General features: G+C 36.9%; 2 protein-coding genes across 3 annotated transcripts in view; both read right to left on the bottom strand.

The window, feature by feature from the left end:
- ZDHHC5 (zinc finger DHHC-type palmitoyltransferase 5) overlaps window positions 1–11,488 on the bottom strand; it is a 59,321-nt gene extending 47,833 nt beyond the window's left edge. Inside the window, exon 1 of one of the 2 annotated variants that reach the window (XM_063289107.1) lies at window positions 11,348–11,488. The gene's annotated coding sequence lies outside the window, so the exon portion shown is untranslated. The remainder of the gene's footprint in view (window positions 1–11,347) is intronic. The other variant, XM_063289109.1, reaches the window with a different exon arrangement.
- Window positions 11,489–15,241: 3,753 nt separating this feature from the next.
- Window positions 15,242–20,685, bottom strand: CLP1 (cleavage factor polyribonucleotide kinase subunit 1). Its single transcript, XM_063289106.1, has 2 exons — window positions 20,041–20,685; window positions 15,242–17,509 (listed from the first exon to the last, which is right to left on the bottom strand). Exons 1-2 carry the CDS (start codon window positions 20,644–20,646, stop codon window positions 16,838–16,840), a joined length of 1,278 nt encoding a protein of 425 aa, XP_063145176.1. The 5' UTR covers window positions 20,647–20,685; the 3' UTR covers window positions 15,242–16,837.
- Between the last annotated feature and the right edge of the window lie 1,463 nt (window positions 20,686–22,148).

The raw sequence follows: 22,148 nt of genomic DNA, 5'->3' as shown, positions 1-22,148 counted from the left end.
AAAAAAAAAATACAAATACAGAACTTAAAATACGAACATAGGACAAAGAAATATCAGCACAAAGCATGAAAGCCATGTGAATACTTTGCTTAGTAATACTCTCAGAGTCTTCTAGGCCTTTACGGTGATAGGTATATACTCCTAAAGGCCTAACTTTTGGTTTCATCAAGTGGTGATTACCTGAACATTCTCCCAAATATTTTAAACAAGATTGCTGCAAATCTGATACTACTATGAACACTTACTGACAGCTTATAGTTGTTCCAAATGTATTAATTCCGTTTTTAATTAAAATTACCAAGAGGAACACGTGAAAAAAAGAGATAAAGTTAAAGAGAACGTTTCTAAAGTTCTTTGTTCAGTTGTTTTATTTTGTTATATCTGATTGTGTTTTTAATTGCCTCCTGTATGGTATTGTATTTAAAAAATAATTCGAAGTAACCTGGCCCATGAATCATTTATTATACTGGTGTGGATTTTCTGGTGAGAACAGAGTTTCTTCTTATAGTATCCCTAGTTTCTACATAGTACTATTAAATATGTTTATTTTTTGCAATTAGAAAAAACAATCTTATTTGGAAAAATGAAAAAGTTACGTTTTCATTTTAGGTACTTTATTCCATAAGAAAATATTTATATTTTTATTTATACAAATTATATGTCTATGATTCAGTTTATTTAGGTAATAATTTTGACATTTTAAAAAATCATTTCTGATTGAATTCATCTGTGATATAGCAAGAGCTATTTTAGTTTTGTTTCAATCTATTACTAAATATATTCTGCTGGTACTACTAAATAAGGACAGCTCTCTATTTTACAAATGATATTATGATTTAAATTCTCTTAAGGATTTGCTAGTATCTTGCTGAAATTGAAAAAAAATGAGGATCACTTTTTCCCATCAGTCTCACTAAGTTGTTAATATATTATTTCTAATGTATAATTTATTTGTAATCTTAGGCCTACATCTTTGTTCTGAATAAACAGTACAGCTACATATCATAGTTCCTTAGTCACCTGTCATCCATAACACCTTAGAAAAGAGGGAGCTATATCCAGTCATTGTGGAAAAGCAGCAACAGATATACTAATCCCTAAACTGAAATCCCTCAAGTGCAAAATATTCATGGAGGAAAAATAGTGATTCTATTTTGGGAAGCCCTGAGTACTATTCTTTAAACAACATAGAATTTGCAGTATATTATCATGAGACTTGATTGATTCAATTAAGAAATCTATGGGGTTAAGTTATTTGAGAAACCATATCAACAATCTTAAGGTCTACATTGCTTTTATATACAAACAGAATGGCAGAGTTCCTCTTTCAAAACAATGTGAATGCAGAAAGCTTTGAAAAAGGAGATATTAACATTAATATATAAATGATAAAATACTTTCCTTCTGCCCCCTAGATTAAGAATATTGACAGGATTATTCAGATCTGTCCTAGAAGGTCCATATATTTTGATCACTCCCCCTTCCCACCTTCAATCTGAAAAGAATTTCTTCTTGAAAGAGAGTACAGTATCAGACTGGAGTTGCACCAATAGTGGAGAATATATGTAGCTCAGGATTGAATTGTTGAGTTTATTGTCTTTTCTAAGCTTGGTTGATTCTTCCAGATATTTCATTACCAGCCTTGGTAACACCATTTGCACCAACTGGACAAGACATAAAACATTTTCAAAGTCCAAGAAAACAAAGTAGTAATTAAGAGGCACCTATGACTAGGCTGAATATATACTGAGAGAGGCTGGACTGGAAGAAGAGTATGGTTTTAGAATTGGAGGAAGAAACATCAATACAGTAACAGGTAATATGCTGATGACACTACCCTAATAGCTGAAAATACAAATATCCACAGGCTCTAATAATGAAAGTCAAGGAGCAGTGTGAAAAAAATGGGATCAAGATTAAATATAAAGTTGACCAAACTAATGACAGTAGGTATAGCAACCAGCCTTAGAATTGACAATGAAGATATCGTGGATAGCTTCTACCTCTTAGAATCAGCTATCAAAAGAACCAGCAGCCAAGAAATACGCTGCAAACTAGCACTAGGCAGGGTAGCAAATGAAGACCTTGGAAAAGTTATCCAGATGTTGTGGCATGTCTTGTGCAGGCAATGATTTTCACTGAGACATTACAGAAGCAAAATTTAGACTTTGAAGAAGTAGGATAGAAAGAACATAGATTCTTTTGAACTTTGGTATTGGAGAATGTTCCTGAAAATACCCTGGATAGCCAAGAAAACAAACAAATAGGTGATAAAAGAAATCAATCCAGGGTTCTCACTCAAGGCAGAAATGACTATAAAATTATCACATTTTACACACATTATGGGAATACACAACTCTCTTGAAAAGTCCCTAATGTTGGGAAAGGTGGAAAGAAAGAGGATGACCATCTGCAAGGTGGGTGGATTTGATTACAGCAGTAAAAGGTACACTGTTAAAAGATGTGAAGGGACAGGTTGGGCAAAGATCATCCTGCAGAGGTTCTATCTATGTAGTTTCTTAACAGTCAACACCGACTTGTTGGCACATAATCATAATCAACCCAAAATAGTTATATAATATATGATGGGATATAAAATTGTTTAAAAAAACTAATTATCTATTTAAGAGAATGAGATAAAATCTGATATATTAGTTTTCATTAGTTTCCTATGCTTAGTGGTAAACAAAGAACCAGAAGAGAAATGGCAATATACATTAGTAGTGTGAAGGGCTTCAGGCTGGATTCCGAAGAAGTGCTCTGAAGCAGAAACATGGCACCTGCCTACTATTCTTCAAAGCACTTGCATAATTCCAGCAAAAGGCAGGTCTACTTGAAAGAATCCGGAGAGGTCCTAGGTTCACTCTCCCATGTCCTAAGGCCTTTAGGAATCAGTTCCAAGGCACTGCACATCCCCCATGTGTGTGTTGTGCCTATATGTCCATACATATATAAACAACTGAATTATAAAGTTAAATGTTGATAAACAGGAATTGAAATACTTCCTTTACCAGGTGATAAAAACAATTAAAAACAATTATGTTAATGAACATTAATGCTAGCATATAACCCCAAACTCTAAGGGCTATAGCTTACAGATCTGTGTAAGATACAATAAAAATGATTGTGGAATATCCTACATCCACAGAGGCTGACAGATTTACTGTACTATATATATAGAGAAAGAAAATTCAAATGGAAAATCCAGTAAGAGACCAATTTACTAAGTGGAAATTAGAACAGACTCTTGTCTACAAGAAAATGGAAAACCAGGAAAGGAATGGAGCAACGCCTAATTACAAGAAATATGCCACAAATCAGATGCAAAGGTTCTTATAGCCATCTGAAAGCTGAGAAGGTAGTTTATAGAATTTAATATAAAACAACGTAAACAGGGGTAGAATGCCCCTTCTGCAGCTAGAGAACACACCTCTTAAAATTCAGCTACTAAGAGATCCAGATGTATATATATTTCCAGGAGCAGCTGAGCTAGAATCTTCAACTAGAAGAATCCAAACAAGGATTTAACATACTTTTTTCTTTTAAAAAAAGTGCAGAAAATCACAGCTATTTGGAAATTTAGGACCAAAGCTCAGGAAAAACAAACTTGGGTGGTTCTGGATGCTACAAAAACAAAAAAAAAACAGTGAGCAAGCCATCTCTGTTGTAAAGCTGTTTCATAATGTTTGTTTTCCCTTTTGCTACCCTCAAAACCCTCTCTGACCTCTGAACAGTATCAGTAGTTTCTTGCTATTTTGAAGCACAAACATGTGTGAAAACTGAAACATAAACATTTAATTAGGCATATTAAAGTAACCCCCTTAATATTTTCTTAAAAACCCAACTCCATCCATGCGTATGTAGTTCTGTTTAATTAGTAGCCATTGGGTTCCCAGAATTAATAAGTGAAGTCCTTGGCCAGAATATGTGGCCCACACCTAATATACAGTTAGAGAAAAGACTGGATTTTATTATTTACGTTAATAAATGTTTTATATGAAACTTGTAACACTTAATGGATAAACAAAAAATCTGGGGAAAAATCAAAGGACATTTTAGTGAATGAGAGAAATCAAAGAAGGACATTTTAGTGAATGAGAAAATCAGCATGAAATACATTGCTGGGTGAAGCTACTGTTAACCTGTATTCTATTCTATTTCCAACAGAAAAGAACCAAGACTTTTTCAACCTCAAAAGTAAAACATGAAAGTTTTCTTTATGAGCCCAGTAACTGGTACTCTGTTTATACCGCAATCTCCCTGTCTGATTTTAGCATCTAGTATTCAGGGGGTATTCTGTGGCTGTACATGAGGGTTGTATTTCTGATTGCAAGCAGCGATTGCTACTGATAGATTCATTTATTTATACATATAATTTATACAGCTGCCTATCTCACACATGATTTCGGGTGGCTTACAAGATTAAAACAAACAACTGCACGAGACGATCTCTGGTGCCCAAGAAAACCACTGACTCAACTCACCACCAGAGCACATCTACCCACTGACCCAAATGTCTGTGGGAACAGCCAGGTCTTTAATGCCTTGCAAAAGGCTAATAGGGTTGGGGCCATCCAAATCTCTGGGCAGATGCTATTCCACAGGGTAGCTGCTACCACTGAGAAGACACAACTCCTCTAACAGAAATCTGTATCATTTAAAAAAAAATTAAACTAGTTGTAATCACTTTAACTTCCATGCAATTATTAAATCTTATATTAAATAGTTCCTAAAAATTGTCCTGAACAACAAAATCACCCTGAATGATGTGAGATGGGGCATCAGAGACTGCTACTAGAAAGTGATTCTTAACAGCCCCACATATAAAATCTGTTAAAAAGAGGAACTCAACCCTGAAGCCTTTCAGAATTACCGAGGTGAAAAGGGGGCAGCGTATGTTCTGTGAACTTCTATTTATTTATTTTACAATCCATGCCATTAACCTTGTCAAATTCTTTCAATTGCTAAAATTAAGCTCAGAGGGTTAATATTTTTGGTGAAATTTCCACCAAAATTCTAAAGCTTCTGGAAAGTTACTATTAGTTTACCTAATCAGTGTTATTCGAGAGATCATTTCCTTGCCCCAGAATGCCATATTTTACTTCTATTTGCACCAGTTCCCTTTATACCCTTTATCTGATTGGATTTTTTTCTGTTACCATTTTTCTGTTCTTTATGCTCTTCACAATATGTATTAGATTTAATAATTTTATTAAGATGAATAATGTTGTGTCATTCATGAACTTGGCTATCTCAGTGTCCAGAAAAGCATCATTTAAACAGTGCATATGTGGTTTTTTACACCACCTTTTCCTACATTATGCTCCGTTTAATTAGCTCCCAATCTATTAAACATTTCTCCTCTAATCCTAGAATGTGTGTTTGCTGAAAAAATGCTTTCAAAAGACTTTTGAAAATTGACCTATTGTAAATTATAAACTGCTCATATATAATAAATTAATTGAAATAAATAGAGCTATAATTTAAGCTTTCTGGATGCTATCAAGACAAATAATATGTCTTGGATAATTACTCTGTAAATTAAGGGTTCCATCCATTCAAATAAGAGATCCGAATACTGCAACAGATTCTGCAGAAGAAAAGGCTAGATTTGCTGTTCTACCTGCACCAATATTAGTCCTCCAATGTACTGTACTACAACTCACCAGATAGGCTTTACAGGGAGCTGCATATAAAGGAACAATCAGAAGAATCTGCCTCCAGCAGAAGATCACATGGTTGGAGTTCTGAGAGGAATTACAGATCCCAACTAACATTTGACATATCACATCTTCCTATCCATTGCTCTCCAAAAACTTAATAACATTTTCTACCAGTTAGTGGTGATTAGAAGCTGGGCATGTGATTAATTGTATCTTAAAAATTAATGTTATATCAGCCATCAGCTTCAGACAACCTGGTAATTCAATACATGAATAACTTCTAAGTGACTCCAGGCTCTGCAACTAAATCATATAGCAGATCTAAACCTTCAGAAGTATCAGTACACTTTTTAGATGTATTCTGAATAAAAGTTTTATTATTTCTCATATCATATCTCACCATTCTTTCTCAATAAAATTGTTCAGATTTATATATTACATTAATATTAATTGCAAAAGAATGCCTTCATTCCAAACTAAAGTTAACCTTAAGGTAAAATGTCTTTTTCTGCACAGCAATATAAAACAGAAAGTCTCTTAGAATAATGTGAGATGAGATGGGAAGCATGCATTCTGCTCATTCTCTTATTTTAGTGCCCATGCCACAGCAAACAGTTATTTCAAATGTTATCTACTTTTACAGTTCATACAGATTAACATATTTAAAGCAAGGACAAGACCTTATCTTCCCAGGGTACAGAACACAGAAAAAATGGTCTTAAGTTGCAGAAAAACAGTTCCTAAATAAATTTTAGAAGACTTTGACAACATCCCAAAATTAATTCTATCACTTGATGATGGGTTCAAGCAAAGGCTAGATCCTCACTTACTAAAGGCTCTACAATTTGGATTCTTGCATTGGATTCATTAATCTGAATGGCCTTGTTCAAGTCTAAAATAATTTGATAAAAAGAATGTAAAGTTTTTAATTTTCTTCCTTTCTGTAAAATTTCCAGTTTTAAAAATTCTTCTGTACGTTAAACTTCAGCTATTGTATTTTACCACGCAGACATCTTTTTGTCTTATCTGAATCTCTTCCCACAAGGGACATACATATGAGTTTCTGTAATGGATTTAAAAGGCTGAAAGGGCATACAGTATAGCTTCCTGATGACATCTAACAGTCATATATTAGGACTGCCTTTTAAAGATCTTTAATCTATATGCCTCCCCCATGCAACACGGGCACTTTTACATTCATACACAAATTTAACGAAAAAAATAGTTTGTTCTTTCCAAGCAGCGTGACAATCAAGAATTGGCACAATGGAGTTTTTTGGACAGTGTAATAGATATCTCTTCAATGATTCTGAGACAGAGTACGGGGGGGGGTGCTATGTAGAAATTTTATTCACCAAACTTCATGTTCTACTTTAAAGCTTTGTTTGCACTTTAACAACCTAGTGAATTTCACAAGTGCATGCATGGTTATATTTTCATCTTATATGCTGCTTGAAGGAAGCTGCTGCTAAGAATCCAGAAGGCAAGTTATTCTGTTTAAAAAAGGCAGAACTTGATGGTATAAAAGAATTGAAAACTTCATGGAAAAACTATATTGATATAATGTGTCATCCCATCAAGATTTCATTTTTCCATCAGGTGTCATAGGCAACTGTATCTGAACTAGACAAGCTACTTCCAGAATATTTATTTAATCAGAATTTTACATTATTTTCTGCATGAGTCCATCTTTCTCCAATAGAGAGCAAATAAATTCAGTGATTGTAAAAAAAACATTCCTCTGAATACTTCCATATTAAGTTACTTCCCCTCTTTAAAATGGTATTTTGACTCAATACATACAATTACTATGTTGGATTTCAATTACATATAAATACTCCTTAAATGGGAGGGGGAGGGTTAGCCACCCTAACACATTCCTTGTTTCAATACCACTTGAGGGCACACATTGCAAATATATAGACTTGTAAGCAGAATAGGAATTATTCTGGTAGTGTAGAAAGCCAAAAAGTTAACTTTTTGATGAGGTTTCTGGATGGAACTTTATCTAAATCAATCTTCAGCAGTGATCTGCTTATTGTGTAACCAGCTACTTATTTTATAGGAGTTAACTTTGGTAAAACACTATGGTTTTAAACATTTTTATGGACTTCCCATCTAAAATTGGTGGGAAATTATGCCAGCTATCTTCAAAAGTATGGTAAAAATGGTTTTCAATAGCCCCAAAATTGAAAATAGCTGGGGGGGAGTACATGTAATCTACAATTTGCACAATTCTATACAGGGTTGTTATTATTTAAACTTGTATGCTATCCAACTCTCAGTGCTATCAGGTGGCTCACATCAAAGAAATTACAATAAAATCGATAAAAGATAAAGATAAAAGATGGCAAGTGCAATGAAGCAAGGGGTCTCACTCTCCCTACCAAAGGCCTGGGTGAAGAGCCAGGTCTTCACAGCTCTACTAAACAACAGCAATAAGAATACATAGATTAGTTATCTTGAAATTATGCCATATTCTGTTTTGAAAATGTATTAGATTTCACACTCTAAGTTCAACTAAATCAGGTATCTAAAGTTAGTATTTTATACTATTGTGTTGCAGTAGATGAAGAAAAAATACTGATGCTTTTTATCATACAGCTTACCCTTCAAAATATCATACAAACTCTGACATGTAAGTTGCTATTTCAGAATGGGCAAAAGGCAACCAGATGCCACTTATATTTGGAGGGTCAAAACCATTACAGTGGCTGACCATCAAGTTAAATTGATTGGAACTTGTAGTCTAAAACATTGAAAGGGCATCAGAATGCCTGCTTCTGTTCTAAGTGGGAAACCACCCATCAATACTAATTGGCCCAAGAGCTAACAACAAAATTACCTAACAGCAATCACTATTAAAAGCTTATCCACAATTTGTGTTAGCTGAGAATGGCAGGTGTAACAGATTCATCCCCGTAGCTTGCTCACTAGAAGAATCTAAAAAAACAAATTCTGGAAGAAGTAAACGTCATTCAAAATAAACCAAAGCTTGCAAACTTCTCCCAAAAAGTTAGGCCGTACTCACACAAAACAGCTAATCTGGTTTGCTGCTACCCTGGGGTAGCATTTACTCCAGCAACATGATGGCAAGCAAATGAGAAGCAGAGCAGCCATCTTTGCAGGAAGTCCAGCCATCAGGAAAGTGGCTGGGAAGCTGTCACTTCCTGCTTTATGTTCCCTAAGGAAAAAGAAAAAAAGGAAAAAAAAAACTGTGGCGGCCTGATTAGGGCTGGTATAGACTGAAAGGGAGATTATGCATCCCCACACCTTTTCTCCTACTGTTTTAACTGCCTCTGATGGCCAGAGGGGTGGGAGATGAAAAGGAGAAAGCTCTGAGATAAGCAGTACTTAGAGGTGTACCATTTTTGTGGAACCACTCTAGGCGCTCCTCCCTTTACTAGCAGCAGGAGGGAAGTATCAACACTCAGTCAACTATCCTTCCAATTTCATGCAACGAAGGAAGGTCAGTTAATCCAAAACAACATCCTCTAACCATAAACTGATTAGGTTATGGTGCTTGCATTACATGCAAACCACCCCTTAGTTAAGCACTTCAGCAAAATACAGTTTTAAAATAGCTTTTATTTCTACTGTAACAGATTGGTTTTCTTCTAGTTTTTCTCCATTAGTACATTACAAATAGCTACCAAAACCTTCCACTACAGCATGTCATTGCTTGAGTACCTGCTATTACCTATTCACTTTCTTATCTACAGCAAAACAAGTTTCTCCTCATGCATAGGCTTTTTATTACAAAAATCAGCTTATTGGCAAATGTCCTTATCTGTGTCTACCTTCTGTGCTATATGAGCCAAGACCGCCTAACAACTGGATGACACCTGGGAAGTATATACAAATATAACCTATTTCTTTACTTTATACTTCTCCTGACCAAAAAGCTCCCTTTATAAACAAATTGTGTTGGTCCCAGTTTAAGCATCATGCATATAAACTATTTAAATATATCTTGTTCTTCTAGAGTGCAAAAGCAAGATGAAAGTCTTACATATGGGGCAACAGGATATTAAATTTTAATTCATTAAAAATAGAACTTAAAAATAATTATAAAGCTAAATAATTTAAAACATCTTAGTGCAAAAAAAAAGATAAAAATGTCAGCAGCAAAAATACTTCTGGGAGCAGAACTGTATAAACAGAAATCAAGACTGAGAAGGTTGTCAGAGCACCCATCTTAGCTCAGATGATAAAAGCAATTAGAGAAAAACCTCTAAAGATTACTCCAATGAAGAGACATGTTAATATGGAAAATTGCAGATAAATAGGAATTCTGAATCAGAATTTGCAATGAGTAACCTCAATACTGTACTCAAAGAGTTCATGGACTATGGGACTAAAGCAAAAAGCATGACAAGAAAACATCATGAAGTATCATGAGTGAAAAAGAACAAGAATTAACAGAAAGAGACTAAAGAGGCTTGCAGTGCACAAGAACATGTACACAACTTGGAAATAGGAAAACAGTGATTAATAGAGTATGAACTAAAAATAGACTGTTAGAAATCTTTTCATTTTTCAAGATCAAAACATAACTCTCAAAAATATTTTCTGCATATTTACTCTGTTCTAATTTCAACTACTGAGCTGCTTTTTAAAGCAAACTCTACTACAGGAAGGTCTTCTCCATCAATTACCAGTGTGACTTTTTGTATAAAGAAATTCTTACAACAAATTTCCCTGAATGCAGACTTCCTTGGTGAAAACGTGGGGTCTATCCTGCTATTTAGTTAGCATGCAAGATAAAGAAAAGTTCTCCCAAACAACCCTAGAGAAGTAACAAATACTCTTCATTTTTCTTATATGTGGAACTGAAACTGAGTTCACATATGGAAGACTGTGTGCAAAACTGAGTATAAAATATCAGCAATGAAAATAAATACTCTTAACAAATAGTACCCAACATCTCTACTTCTCAAGCATCTACATTAAACTGTTTAGGGAATAATTATTGTAAGATAATATAATCTGTTTTTTATAAATAGTGGTCATACACTCCCAATACAAAATGCAGAGACTGAAACAGAAACCCAATTTCCTATCTTTCAACGAAATACCTACACATCCCCCGCGCACCTCTAGATGTAGCCTACAACTGTGAACTCCACGCGTAATAGTTCCTACAAGTTATCCTTGGGCTGTAGCCTTAAAAAGATTACTGGGTAAGTACCAAGGTTTATGAAGCAGAACTCGAAAGGAGGGAAGGGTTATCGGCAAAGTTTGGATAAGTAACTTATCCATCCACGCGTTATATCGGTAGGACAAACTACGTCTAGCAATAAAACTCGGAGTGGGGTGGGGAACCTTCGTAACTCAGAAGCAGCGGCAGGCGGCGTCGGAACCCATTCGGGGTGTGACAAAGAGCAGCGAAACCACCGAGAAAGGTGGGAGACGGGTGTCTTATTCGTGGGAGAGGCCCTCAGGGGTGCTTAGCTAAGGCAGAAGTTACACTCGCGGCCCGAGCATGAGAAGGAAATAGTAGAAGTTAAAGGAGGCAAGAACTTTTCTTGCCTCTCCCTCCTCTTGATCCCGAGGAAGAGCCGAGAGCCGTTAGGCCCACGGAGCCGTCACCCCACAGTCGGGAACAGACCCCTCTCCACGCCCGCCACTCCCTGAAGTGGAGACGAAGCTCTTCCTTTGCTGCCTTCAACCTTGGCACCTACCCGCGAGCGCCGTCCCTTCGGTAGCCGCGCCTGGCTGCCGCTCCGGGAAACGAAGTACTCGGTCGGGCGGCCCAAGCAGTCACAAGAAACACAGCACGGGAAGTAGGGCGCGCATGCGCGTTCTCAAACCCACTTGGGCTCGCCGGTTGGTCAGACTGCTGCCCGCAGGCGCGCGCGCAGTCACCCTGTCTCTACACCCCTCCTTCCTTTCCTTGCGCACTCCCGCGGACATGCGCAAGAAGCTGCGTATACGCGAAAAGCGAGAACGGATTCGTTTGCGTAAAGGGGGCGGAAACGCACCACTATAAATCACGACTCAGGGAACGAGAGCGCAAAAGCTGGAGGTAGAAAAGTAGAGTTATACGCATGCGCATGGGTGACGTTAAGCGTCTGAAAGCATTCGGACCAATGGTTTGATAGATGAGGACAGGGACTGAACTGCACAATGGGCATGCGTGAATTGTAGATAGGTTGCGTTTTTATTTCACGCTTGGGCGACTGCGGATTGCTGTGTGTAATCGTGTATTTTTGTTGCTAATGCAAAAAGTCTATAGTGCCATGGATTTACCGGGAAACTGCTTAAAAGTGCTGCGATTTTAGCTTAGGTAGCATACTTGCCATTACTATATATATTGTAATTTCGTTTCTAGATTTATTAAGGTTTCTAATCTTTGTGTTGTGGATGTATTTTGATACTTCATTAAAGAATTTGCAAAAAAAATTCACCTGCAAATTAAACTGTTTAAAATGTCTTGAGCAGGGTTTATTTCTGATAGAGGACATTATATGTATGGAACTCATGCTTCTAGACTCTAAAATGTCCAAGATAATTTCGTAGTCCTGCTATCGGTATGAATGAAAAGAAATACATCTGTGGCCTCTGGTGTTATTTGCATTGTTGTAACTCAGAGCTTTTAATTTTGTATGTATAGCTTCTGAAAACCTGTATTATTTTTTTTTATTCGTTTAGTCGCTTCCGACTCTTCGTGACTTCATGGACCAGCCCACGCCAGAGCTTCCTGTTGGTCGTCAACACCCCCAGCTCCCCCAGGGACGAGTCCGTCACCTCTAGAATATTGTATTATAATTAGTATTAATCCAAAAGGCCTAATAAGCATGATCATATTCCACCTACACATTTGTCAAGTTCTTTCCAATTAGCTATGAACATTAAAATACTTGCACTCTGCTTCTCTGTGCACCAGAAAAAACTCACAGAAAACTAGGAAAGGAAATTTGAAGAATGGTCGCTTAGCTTTCTCTAAACCAGGGTTTCTCAACCAGGGTTCTGCGGAACCCTAGGGTTCTGCGAGAGGTCACTAGAAATTCCCTGGGAGATCACAATTTATTAAAAAAATTATTTCAAATTTGGGCAACTTCACATTAAAGAGGTAAGTTTCATTCTTTATTTTCAGTTTAAGGACACTGTTAATGCATGTACACAGGCCTACCCATGAAAGGAATATAATAATTTTGTAACTTCTGGCCTATATTTGAGCCTGAATGTGCAGGGGTTCCCCAAGGCCTGAAAAATATTTCAAGGGTTCTTCCAGGGTCAAAAAGTTGAGAAAGGCTGCTCCAAACCATTGTAAAATTATTCTCCTTTCAAGCTATCTGTAGAAGCTGTGTTCTGCAAAGGATTCTGCATCTATAGAAAATTTTGCTATGCTGTTTACCAGGTTGGACCTATTCTCTTATACAGTATATGGCTTATAATGGCATCTATATTCTTTTTCTTCCTCCACTCAGTACAATAAAAAATGTGTACTTCCTAATGTATTTTTGTTTTTGAAAGAAGGATAGGTGGTTTTTTGAATGGGCTCATGAGCCAGCATTTTCCTGTTAAGACAGTATCTAATTCCAGAATAAAGAGGCTCGGATTGTCTCTTTATACCCTTCACTATTACTATTGTATTGTGTTTCTCCTGTGTTAGAGGAGAGTATTCCTATTTTCAGAGAATGGGGATCTGAGTCTCCCTTTTCCTTGGTTAGAAAATAGGTTCCAATTCCATTCACATCAAAGGCATAGAACACAGTGGAGTTGCTTTGTGATTAAGTCTCCAGATTCAAGGTTCAGAAATTCCCTTTTAGGCTAACAAAAGTTGATCTCCATACTAGCTGTACCCTGCTATATTGAAAATGCTGCTCACTACATCTTGTCTAGTATGTACCTACTTCTATATATAAGGTTGTAATTATCTATAGATAGAACTTCCATCATGTTATAGTTAGTTGGTTTAAAGCAAAGGTATGGCTAGATAATCTTGGCTTAGGGAGAAGAATATTGTTTAATGGGAGATGTTAAACTGTAATTGTAAAGTTAATGACGGTAAGATTTCTTTTGCAGATACAATTCTTGCATGCTTTAGAACCCATAGTGTTACAAAATTGGTGCATGATATGCAGATATGAACTACTGTTTTCAGAAAACTATTTTGTTAAATAATGTTGATTTTAGAGAGGCAACTACAGATGTATGGAAACATGCTGAAATGTATGGTGCAATTAATAAGTTGCAAAGAATAAGGAAAGAAATATTGTTCTATGAATTTCATATCCCTAATGGTCTTTGGAGAATAGGGAAGAATAATAAGGAAGTATCCCAGGGTTTTGCTGCAAATGATTTTGATCTTGGCAGGGTTTCTAGTGTGACCCATTGTATTGATTTACTTATGTTCCATGTTAAAAATACTTTGTTATTGCAAAACCTTTAAACAGCCTTCTGATAATTGAGAATAGGTTTCATGGAATGGAAGAGAGTGTCCTAAAGGAAGGAGAAATTCAGCATGTTATGAGGCTTTTGAAGCTTTAAAATAAATTGACCACTGCACCAATCTTGGAACTTGCAGATTGGAAGTTGCCATATTGTATATTTTATACATAGATGCCAGGACTACTGGCCAGGAGCAGCCTTGTTTCAAGAGCAAAACAGAATACTTTGTATTACAGCTTCTGTTAGTAGGAGACTAAATCATGGGAAATAGAGTTACCAAGTCCATAAGTGTAATTTCAGGTCCTGAAGTGGGCAATTCATGACACGATTTATAATTTCCTATTTAGTATCCACAAAATGACTGATAACCTACTTGCATACATACTATCATTTGGAAAACTAATTTCAGTTGGCATCAGTGGACTGCAGAGTTATTGTTGTACAATCTTGGGATTGTGTAGTGATCTGGCAGAGCAAACGTATTTGAAGATACTACTCTGAGAGGAGGAAGCAGAACCACAGGCAGAGAGAATTGCCCAAATAGTCCCCAAAATCTAAAAGAAACCTACAGAATGAAACAGGTGGCAATGACATCTGCAAAGCACCTATCCAAATTCAAATTAACTTGCCAGATCAGCAGTCTCACACAATTTACCATTCTCAAAGCAACTCAGCTGAAAGTCTGAATCAGACTCTAGGCATTTGAGAAGCAGACAACGCTACACAGAGAATATACATACTGTATATAAAACCATTTGCGCATTAATATAATTGTACTAGGAATGGCAGTATAGAAGTGTCCCCTTGGAAGCCAGTCACTCTTACCAGCTGATTTATACTTTGGGACAAAACCTCCAGGACTAAAGATAACTCATCAACAATGTGTGAAGACTTAAAAGTACAGATTGCATTATCGTATGCCTACGAGTTAGCCATTTAACATGTCAAAAGCGTCAGCAAACTAATAGAAGGCAGTAAGATGCTAAAATACTTTGATTCACAATTGAATTTAGGGACAGAGTTTTAGTATGTAACTTTAGTCTCCAGAAACACAAAAGCTTGCTGGCTGATGGGAAACTGATGAATATTGTTCTGAATCAACTGGATGAATATCTCTGAACATCTACCAGTGTGCGGAGTACAACAGGAAGACAAGAAAGCTTCACCTAAACTCAACACAGTTATGTTGAGACTCTGAATTTATTTCACCATCTGAATGAATGAGTTTTCAACACAGTCCTATTAGCAGTACGACTAAAAAGCATTATACAGAAAAAGAACCAGTATCAGAATCCATGCAGAGTTCTGGACTAAACTCTTTAGTGGGAGAATTCACCCCATCTTCATACTTTGTAAGCGATTGTGATCAAGATGTGGGGAATGAAAAGCAATCTTGTTTACAGGAGGCGGTTCCATACAACTCCATAATGCCATTTGAATTAAAAGAAAATATTGATGTACCTTAAAAATCAAGCTAGGTTAAAGTCAAACCAGTTTAATGATTATGTTTTAAATGTTTCTATAACATATCAAACTGTTACAACAATCATTACTGCACTGCAATCACTTCTGATATCATTAAATCTAGTGAGAGACTAGTGCAGGAAAGTATCCTTAAACAGAAGTGTGCTGTTGAGATAATGGTCTTTTAGTTAGTAGAGACTGTAACCCTCCCCAAGTTAAGGTGGCTAAATAAAATTACCTTGGCCAACAGAGAAAGAATAGCGAGTTTTGTCTAATGAGCAGAGTGTTATACTATCCATCTAGGAAGAACCAGCATTTTGTTAAACCTTGTTTTAAAGATGCTGCTGAAGTTCAGTAAATAAGAATTACTAGTGGATCAGCAGGGAATCTTTCTGGGTCATCTGATGAGAGAATTTTTGTTGCTATCAAGAAAGAAGGGACAAATGGGAGTAACTTGGCTACTTGGACACTGTGAAATCTGTGTCTCATGTTTCTTGCATGTAAAAGTTATGTTCTCTACTATAACCCCCTAGCGCAAAGGCAAAATAACTTGCAAGATTTCTTTTGTAAATTGAGTTCTTGCAAGCCCTAGAAATCATAGTGTTACACAGACAGGGACACAAATATGAAACTACTCACATTTTTGGAATTTACTGAAAGACAATAGCTTCAGGCTTAAAAAAAGATCTGTAATGTGAAGGGAACTGGGGATCATGAACAATGCCCCAACCTCCTCAAATCAATGGAAAATAACTTAATTTAAACCACAATTATAGTTCTTAAGAATAGGAACCTCAGTGCCATTGAAGTTCCTAATCCTGTAGAATTCTGAAATTATGCAAGCAGAATGCAAATACATCTATTCTTCAGATATTCTCCATCAATACGGGGAGGTCAGAGATAGAGGGATAATTCAGAGTGTACTTCCCTAACTGCTTCCATGCTTACACATTTTGGATGGATGCCCATGTTGGGCAGAATCCCAGTTTCAAAGAATGAAAATATAGAGGAAAAGAGACACAAACAAAAACACAAACCAAATAGCTTGTTAGCCCACAACTCTTCTATCCATTATAGTTGTTCATGAGTCAAAATCTATGAATCTTCTCAGCTTCATGCTCAAGAATTCTTTCTAATGACTGATAAAAACATAGGATTTTTTTTCCTTTCAAATGATTCAACTTGTACAGTACTCACTTCTTATGTCTCTTTTCTGTCAGCTCCATTTTGTATGGCAATTATTCCATTTAGGATTGTAATTTTATTTGTAAAGGAGCTACCATGGACCTGGTAGAGTTTTTCCAGTCTGGACACTACTTGAGATCCATGAAACGAATGTCCATGATAAGCAGGAAATTCTTTGGCAATGGGCGAGGTGCTGGTGAAAGCACTGTGAACACCTGGCGTTCCAGATCTACTCCAGTTACCACAATGAAACCAGCCACACTGGTCTCAGAGATGTTCTCATCAGTGCCATCAGCAGTACTAACACTTAATAGGTGGTGAACCATGTCACGGCCAGGTGTAACTGGTACTAGCTTGAGTTGATTGTCTTCTTGTGACATGCCCAGAGGCAGACATGAGTCAGGGATGGTGGGAGCTCCCACTTTATATATCTTAACATCAGAGAACTTGACATCAAAAGCATGTGGATAGAAGCACCCTCGGAAGCCATAGAAGTATTCACGTATGCGGTCATCACGAAACTCCCGCCGGAAATCTTTAGAGCGCTCCACTACTCCACCAGATTTGGGAAGCAGCACAGTTCGAACAAAGTGAGGCAGGTCTCGCTTCAGTTCATTGTAGAGGCGTTCCTGATCCAACACTACAACAACATCAACTTCAAAAGCAGAAGCAGCATGTACAAGTGCCTGATATCCAGATCCCTTCACCCAGCCACAAGTATTGATGATACAGCCACTGATTGAAGCTCTGCGGTTCACCTCACAGCGCTGATTAAACACATCAGCCAAGCGAGATGTGATCTATAGAAAAATTGGAAAAAAAGGGGGAAAAGGTGAAGCTGGCCCTTTTTGGAAGCCTCAGCCCTTAGAAAGTTCATACTTGTTCATCAATGGCTAATTTTTAAAGATGGAAAATATGAGACTGCCTTAGGCAAAGACCCTTAATTTGTCACCATAGCCCATTAGAGCCTAATTTGGTTTCTTAAGCCCTCATGTCTTGTTCACAATACTTTAGCCAAAGACTAAAACTCATGAGCCAAAATAAATACTTTCCCATTAAGTTATAATCCTTTCTCTCTTCTTAACAATTCAAAATAGTTGCTTCCACAAAGATCCTGAAAACACTACTCATATTTCAAATCTCTACTCATTATGTAATCTTGGATAAATCATTACACCTCATCCTGATATATTCAGGGCCACCAAGACTGCATTCCTAAACTTCTTTATCCTGAACATAGCAAGACTTAACCTACAATTATACCTGTAAAGGATTGTAATACAGAATAATGCTGTTCTAAGGATTTTGGATAAAAGAAGGGAAGACGTAAATTCAAACAGTCTTGATGTGTTGATAAAACCTTCACTGTAAGCAAAAACTTGACTCACTTTATAAACTTCAAAATATACATGCATGCAGGCAAACATAGCTTCACTTATAAAATGGGAAGACATTTAGACTGAATAAATCAAAGACAGAAAAGCTTAACTGGATACTGAAATGTACTTAGAAGTAACTTAGGGAAACAAGTAGTCAGTAACATTTTTTGTCTTGGATACTTCTCTTTGATTAAGGCAATTTTTAAACAAATTCTCTAGTTTATTTCCTAATAGGTGGTGCTACCCCACACAAATATTAGATGAAAGCAAAGAGATACTGTACAGAAAACTCAATATTTTGTTGCCATCTAGTGGTTGACTGGACTTTTGCAATGCAGATCTGGCAGATTTGTTTCATGTTGCTCTTGGTGTCAGAGAGATTTTTCCCATTAATTCCAAAGCCATCTCTTTCAACAGATATTCAAAAGAGTTTATGTGATAACCACGGGATTAAATCTGAACTTTCCGTTCCAGAGATGCAAAATACATGCTCAAGAATTCAGCTACCCTCCTCCCCTTTATTTTTTAAAGTTATTTATCCTTTTTTAAAAAAAGAAAAAGTTATTTTATTCTTATTTCTTACGCCTACTGTACTGCACAACATGCTCTGGCTTTACCAATTATGTCTTAGCAAGCTTCTGTAAAACATTGATTATGCATCAGAAACAGAATTCTGTAAAAACTGAAGACTCCATAAGTTTTGCTTCTATACACTACTTGGAGTCTCTCTGAATGAAGTGTATATATACTTATGAGTAAATAGGCTAGTAATGGGTCAAAGAGATAATTCTAATTTTTTTTTTCTTTTGCTTGGTATTTCCAAGTTATAATCACTATGCTTAAAAAGAAAATAGGTCTGCCAGATTTCAGCAGCAGAAATGTGGGTGACCGCTAGACATCAGCAAAGTTAAGAGTTTTCTGTGTTTTGCTACTTTGTGCATCCCACATGGGATAATTCTAGGAAATAGGGAAGTTACAAGATTTGCCTTCATCAAAGATAAGTACCTTATCCAAGGCAAAAAAATTAACTAATTGTCTTATGTATATTACTTCTAAGTAAATTTCTGTATCCAATTTAGCATATTTTGCTTTTCTGTCTGATTCTCCAAATCATAATCTTTTATATAATGATGAAATTATATGCCCATGGTCAGTTGAGTCTTGTTATACATATCCAAACCAAATCAATGATGCTAGGCTGTCCAAAATCAGGCTTCCAGTTAATCACAGTATGATGAATCAGATTAACATGCTTAATTATAAATAAACATTGATTATGGATTAACAGGACTGCTTTTACCTGGCCCTATTCTCAATAGATACAAGCTGTGTTTATATAACATACTAAACCATAATTCACAGCTAACAAACCACAACAACTATGTATGCCTGAACAATCTATTCTTTTTTTTTTAATTACTCATGCAAATCACAGTAGTCAAAGCATCAAAGATGAGTTTTCATACCTTTTCAAAACTTTAATTAATACTTATCTAAATAGTTTCTACACATCAGCTCCAAAATTCAAGAAAGAAAAGTTCTACTCTTTCCTCCTCTATGAGTGAGTTTTGTACGGTAAACAATTCATCATAGTAATTTCCCTCTCATAAGGATATACTATGTTAGCACAGGCTATTTCTCTGATAGTGGCCAATCTCAGCCCAAATGGAATTCATAATCAGAGCAAAATGATCATAGTAACCTCCTGTTTAAATATACCCTTTGGTAATCAAGGGAATGATGAAATTTGATTTATAATTATCATACTTTTTCTCTGTTAAATGAAAACACAAAAAGCTATTCCATAAAAGTCCAAAGAAACAAACAATGGTGCAGTTAAAAATGGTGCCTAAAATTTCTACCCTAAAGTTCTATTCTGAGATCACTTTTGGAGCCAAACTTCATGCAGAGATTCACCGTATCATACCTTACTCCAAACATATGGTACTTACTTTGTTATAGAGTTTGATGTTTGTGCCAGGTGTGGTGGACCCAAAATGATAAACCAGGGGGGCTTGAACTGAGAATCCTTCTTCAACATCTGCAGGTCGCTCAATATAGAGTGCTCCCATAGTGCCTGGGATTGAGATTGAGCCCTGGCCTACATCCAGCTCCACAAAAGTGGGTCGGCGTCCCAGACGCACAGCATAATTCAATAGCAGGCGGCAGACTGTTGACTTGCCTACATCTGTGGGGCCCACCACCATCACCCGAGGTCCCCGCTCATCTTCACGCTCAGCCTGCCACCGCATCTGCTCCAGAGCTGTATGGGTGTTGAGGTAGAGAAGCATGGGAGTATCTTTGGAGATATAGGCTACTTCAGTCCGACCAGTCAGTTGCACAGAACAGCCATGCCAGGTAAACACAGCAACTTTAGCACCAGCATCAAAGGTGAATTTCTTGTTTCGTGTCAGCTCAGTTCCAAAGATTTCAGCCATGCCTGTCATAAGTTCCAGCTGGACAGTTTGTGAGGCTTCTACTTCAAAGCGGAGCTCTGTCTCTCTCTCCAGCTCAAATTTGGCAACCAGTTTCTTTTCATCTCCAGCTTCCTCTGCCATCTTGTTTTATTCACAAATTCTGAGGACAAAACATAATTTAACAAAATCATTTTTAAAACATTTGTTGTTGGATGTCATTCAGAAATATGAAAGATTCTTTCAAAATCTCTTTTATATGAAGCAGTTAAAGGGATTTCCTCCCCTAAATATATTCTCCAAAAGATGAACAAATTTTGATTTCATATTTATGGTCTAACTTACTATTCCTAACTTGGATCTCTTTTTGTATGTTGGATTACAACTTATCAGTACCAGATACTGGTGATGCTGGTTGAAACTCATGGGAACTTTAGTCCCAAATATCTAAGAGAACCCAATTTGGAGAGATTTGGGATAACGTAATATGTCTGGAAATACATAGGAAATTTTCCCAAGAGAGACCAACCATTTTCCCTGGTGGCCAGAGATGTTGGCCTAAACTACTTGGATTGCTTCATTATGCTATTCCTTCTAATTTAATGACCATATAAATAAAAATGAAACATTCATTCCTCTTTCTTTCTGGAGCACATGGTAAAATGGAGACTGTGTATTGAAAACTTGCGTACAAGTTTAATATACTATTAGTACGATTATTATTAAAAGAAACTCTCTTGAGACACTGTGGGCTTATGTTACAAACAGACAGCTGCTCTTTTCAAAGTACAGTTCTAATTTCTGAGGCTGCAGTTAAAGGTAAAGTCTCTTGCTGATGACTTTGACAAAAATGCAGAAATAGATTCCTACTGCAGTCTTCTAGGATGCAGTCTCGATTACAACCCTGAGATTTTGTAGTGGTCTCCCAACCAAGTCCTAATCAAGAGAGATCTTGCTTAGTTTTCAAGATTGGTTAGGGGTTTGCCACGCAGCTAAAAGCCAGATTTGGCCAAGGGGTGAAAACTGCTAAGCCGTAGTTAGTTCTAGTCAGTTACTTGATAGTTGCTTCAGTATCACAAAAACTCATGAGGAAAATCTATCTATGTGGTCGCTACGAGTCGACAACGACTTGATGGCATGTAATCAAGCAATCATAAAAACAATCACTGAAAAAAAGTTAAAGATTATAGTGTGAGGCTGATAAAAGCTAAGAGGCGCCTCTCCCAAAGGGATTCCGATCTCCATCCCATCGTTTCAGCGACTACCAAAACGACGTACGGGAAAAAGCGAGACTAAGGCAGGGCCACGAATGAAGCGTTCCCCATAAAGAAAGAAAGAAAGAAAGAAAGAAGCCACCCGGCAGACGGAACGGCTTAAAAACTGAGCATCCCTATAACAAAGAAGTCAGGGCCGTGAAGAAGCCACCCACCGATTAAATCCAGAGATCCGATCGGACTAGACAACGGAAGTGTCCGTTGCTCCGGAAGTGAGGAAGCATGACTGTTAGGCAACCACGTGATATCCGCTTGTTTCAAGACCGCCTCCTCTCCCAGTGGCACAAGGGAAATGTAGTTTATCCGTGTATAATCCATGAACTTCAAAATGTTAATACCATGCAAAAGGCTTTTTGAATTTAAATGTGCCAC

The sequence above is a fragment of the Candoia aspera genome, chromosome 1, assembly GCF_035149785.1.
Source record: "Candoia aspera isolate rCanAsp1 chromosome 1, rCanAsp1.hap2, whole genome shotgun sequence".
Taxonomy (NCBI): domain Eukaryota; kingdom Metazoa; phylum Chordata; class Lepidosauria; order Squamata; family Boidae; genus Candoia; species Candoia aspera.
The sequence above is the reverse complement of the archived record's forward strand: the minus strand, read 5'-3'. Positions and strand labels throughout refer to the sequence as shown.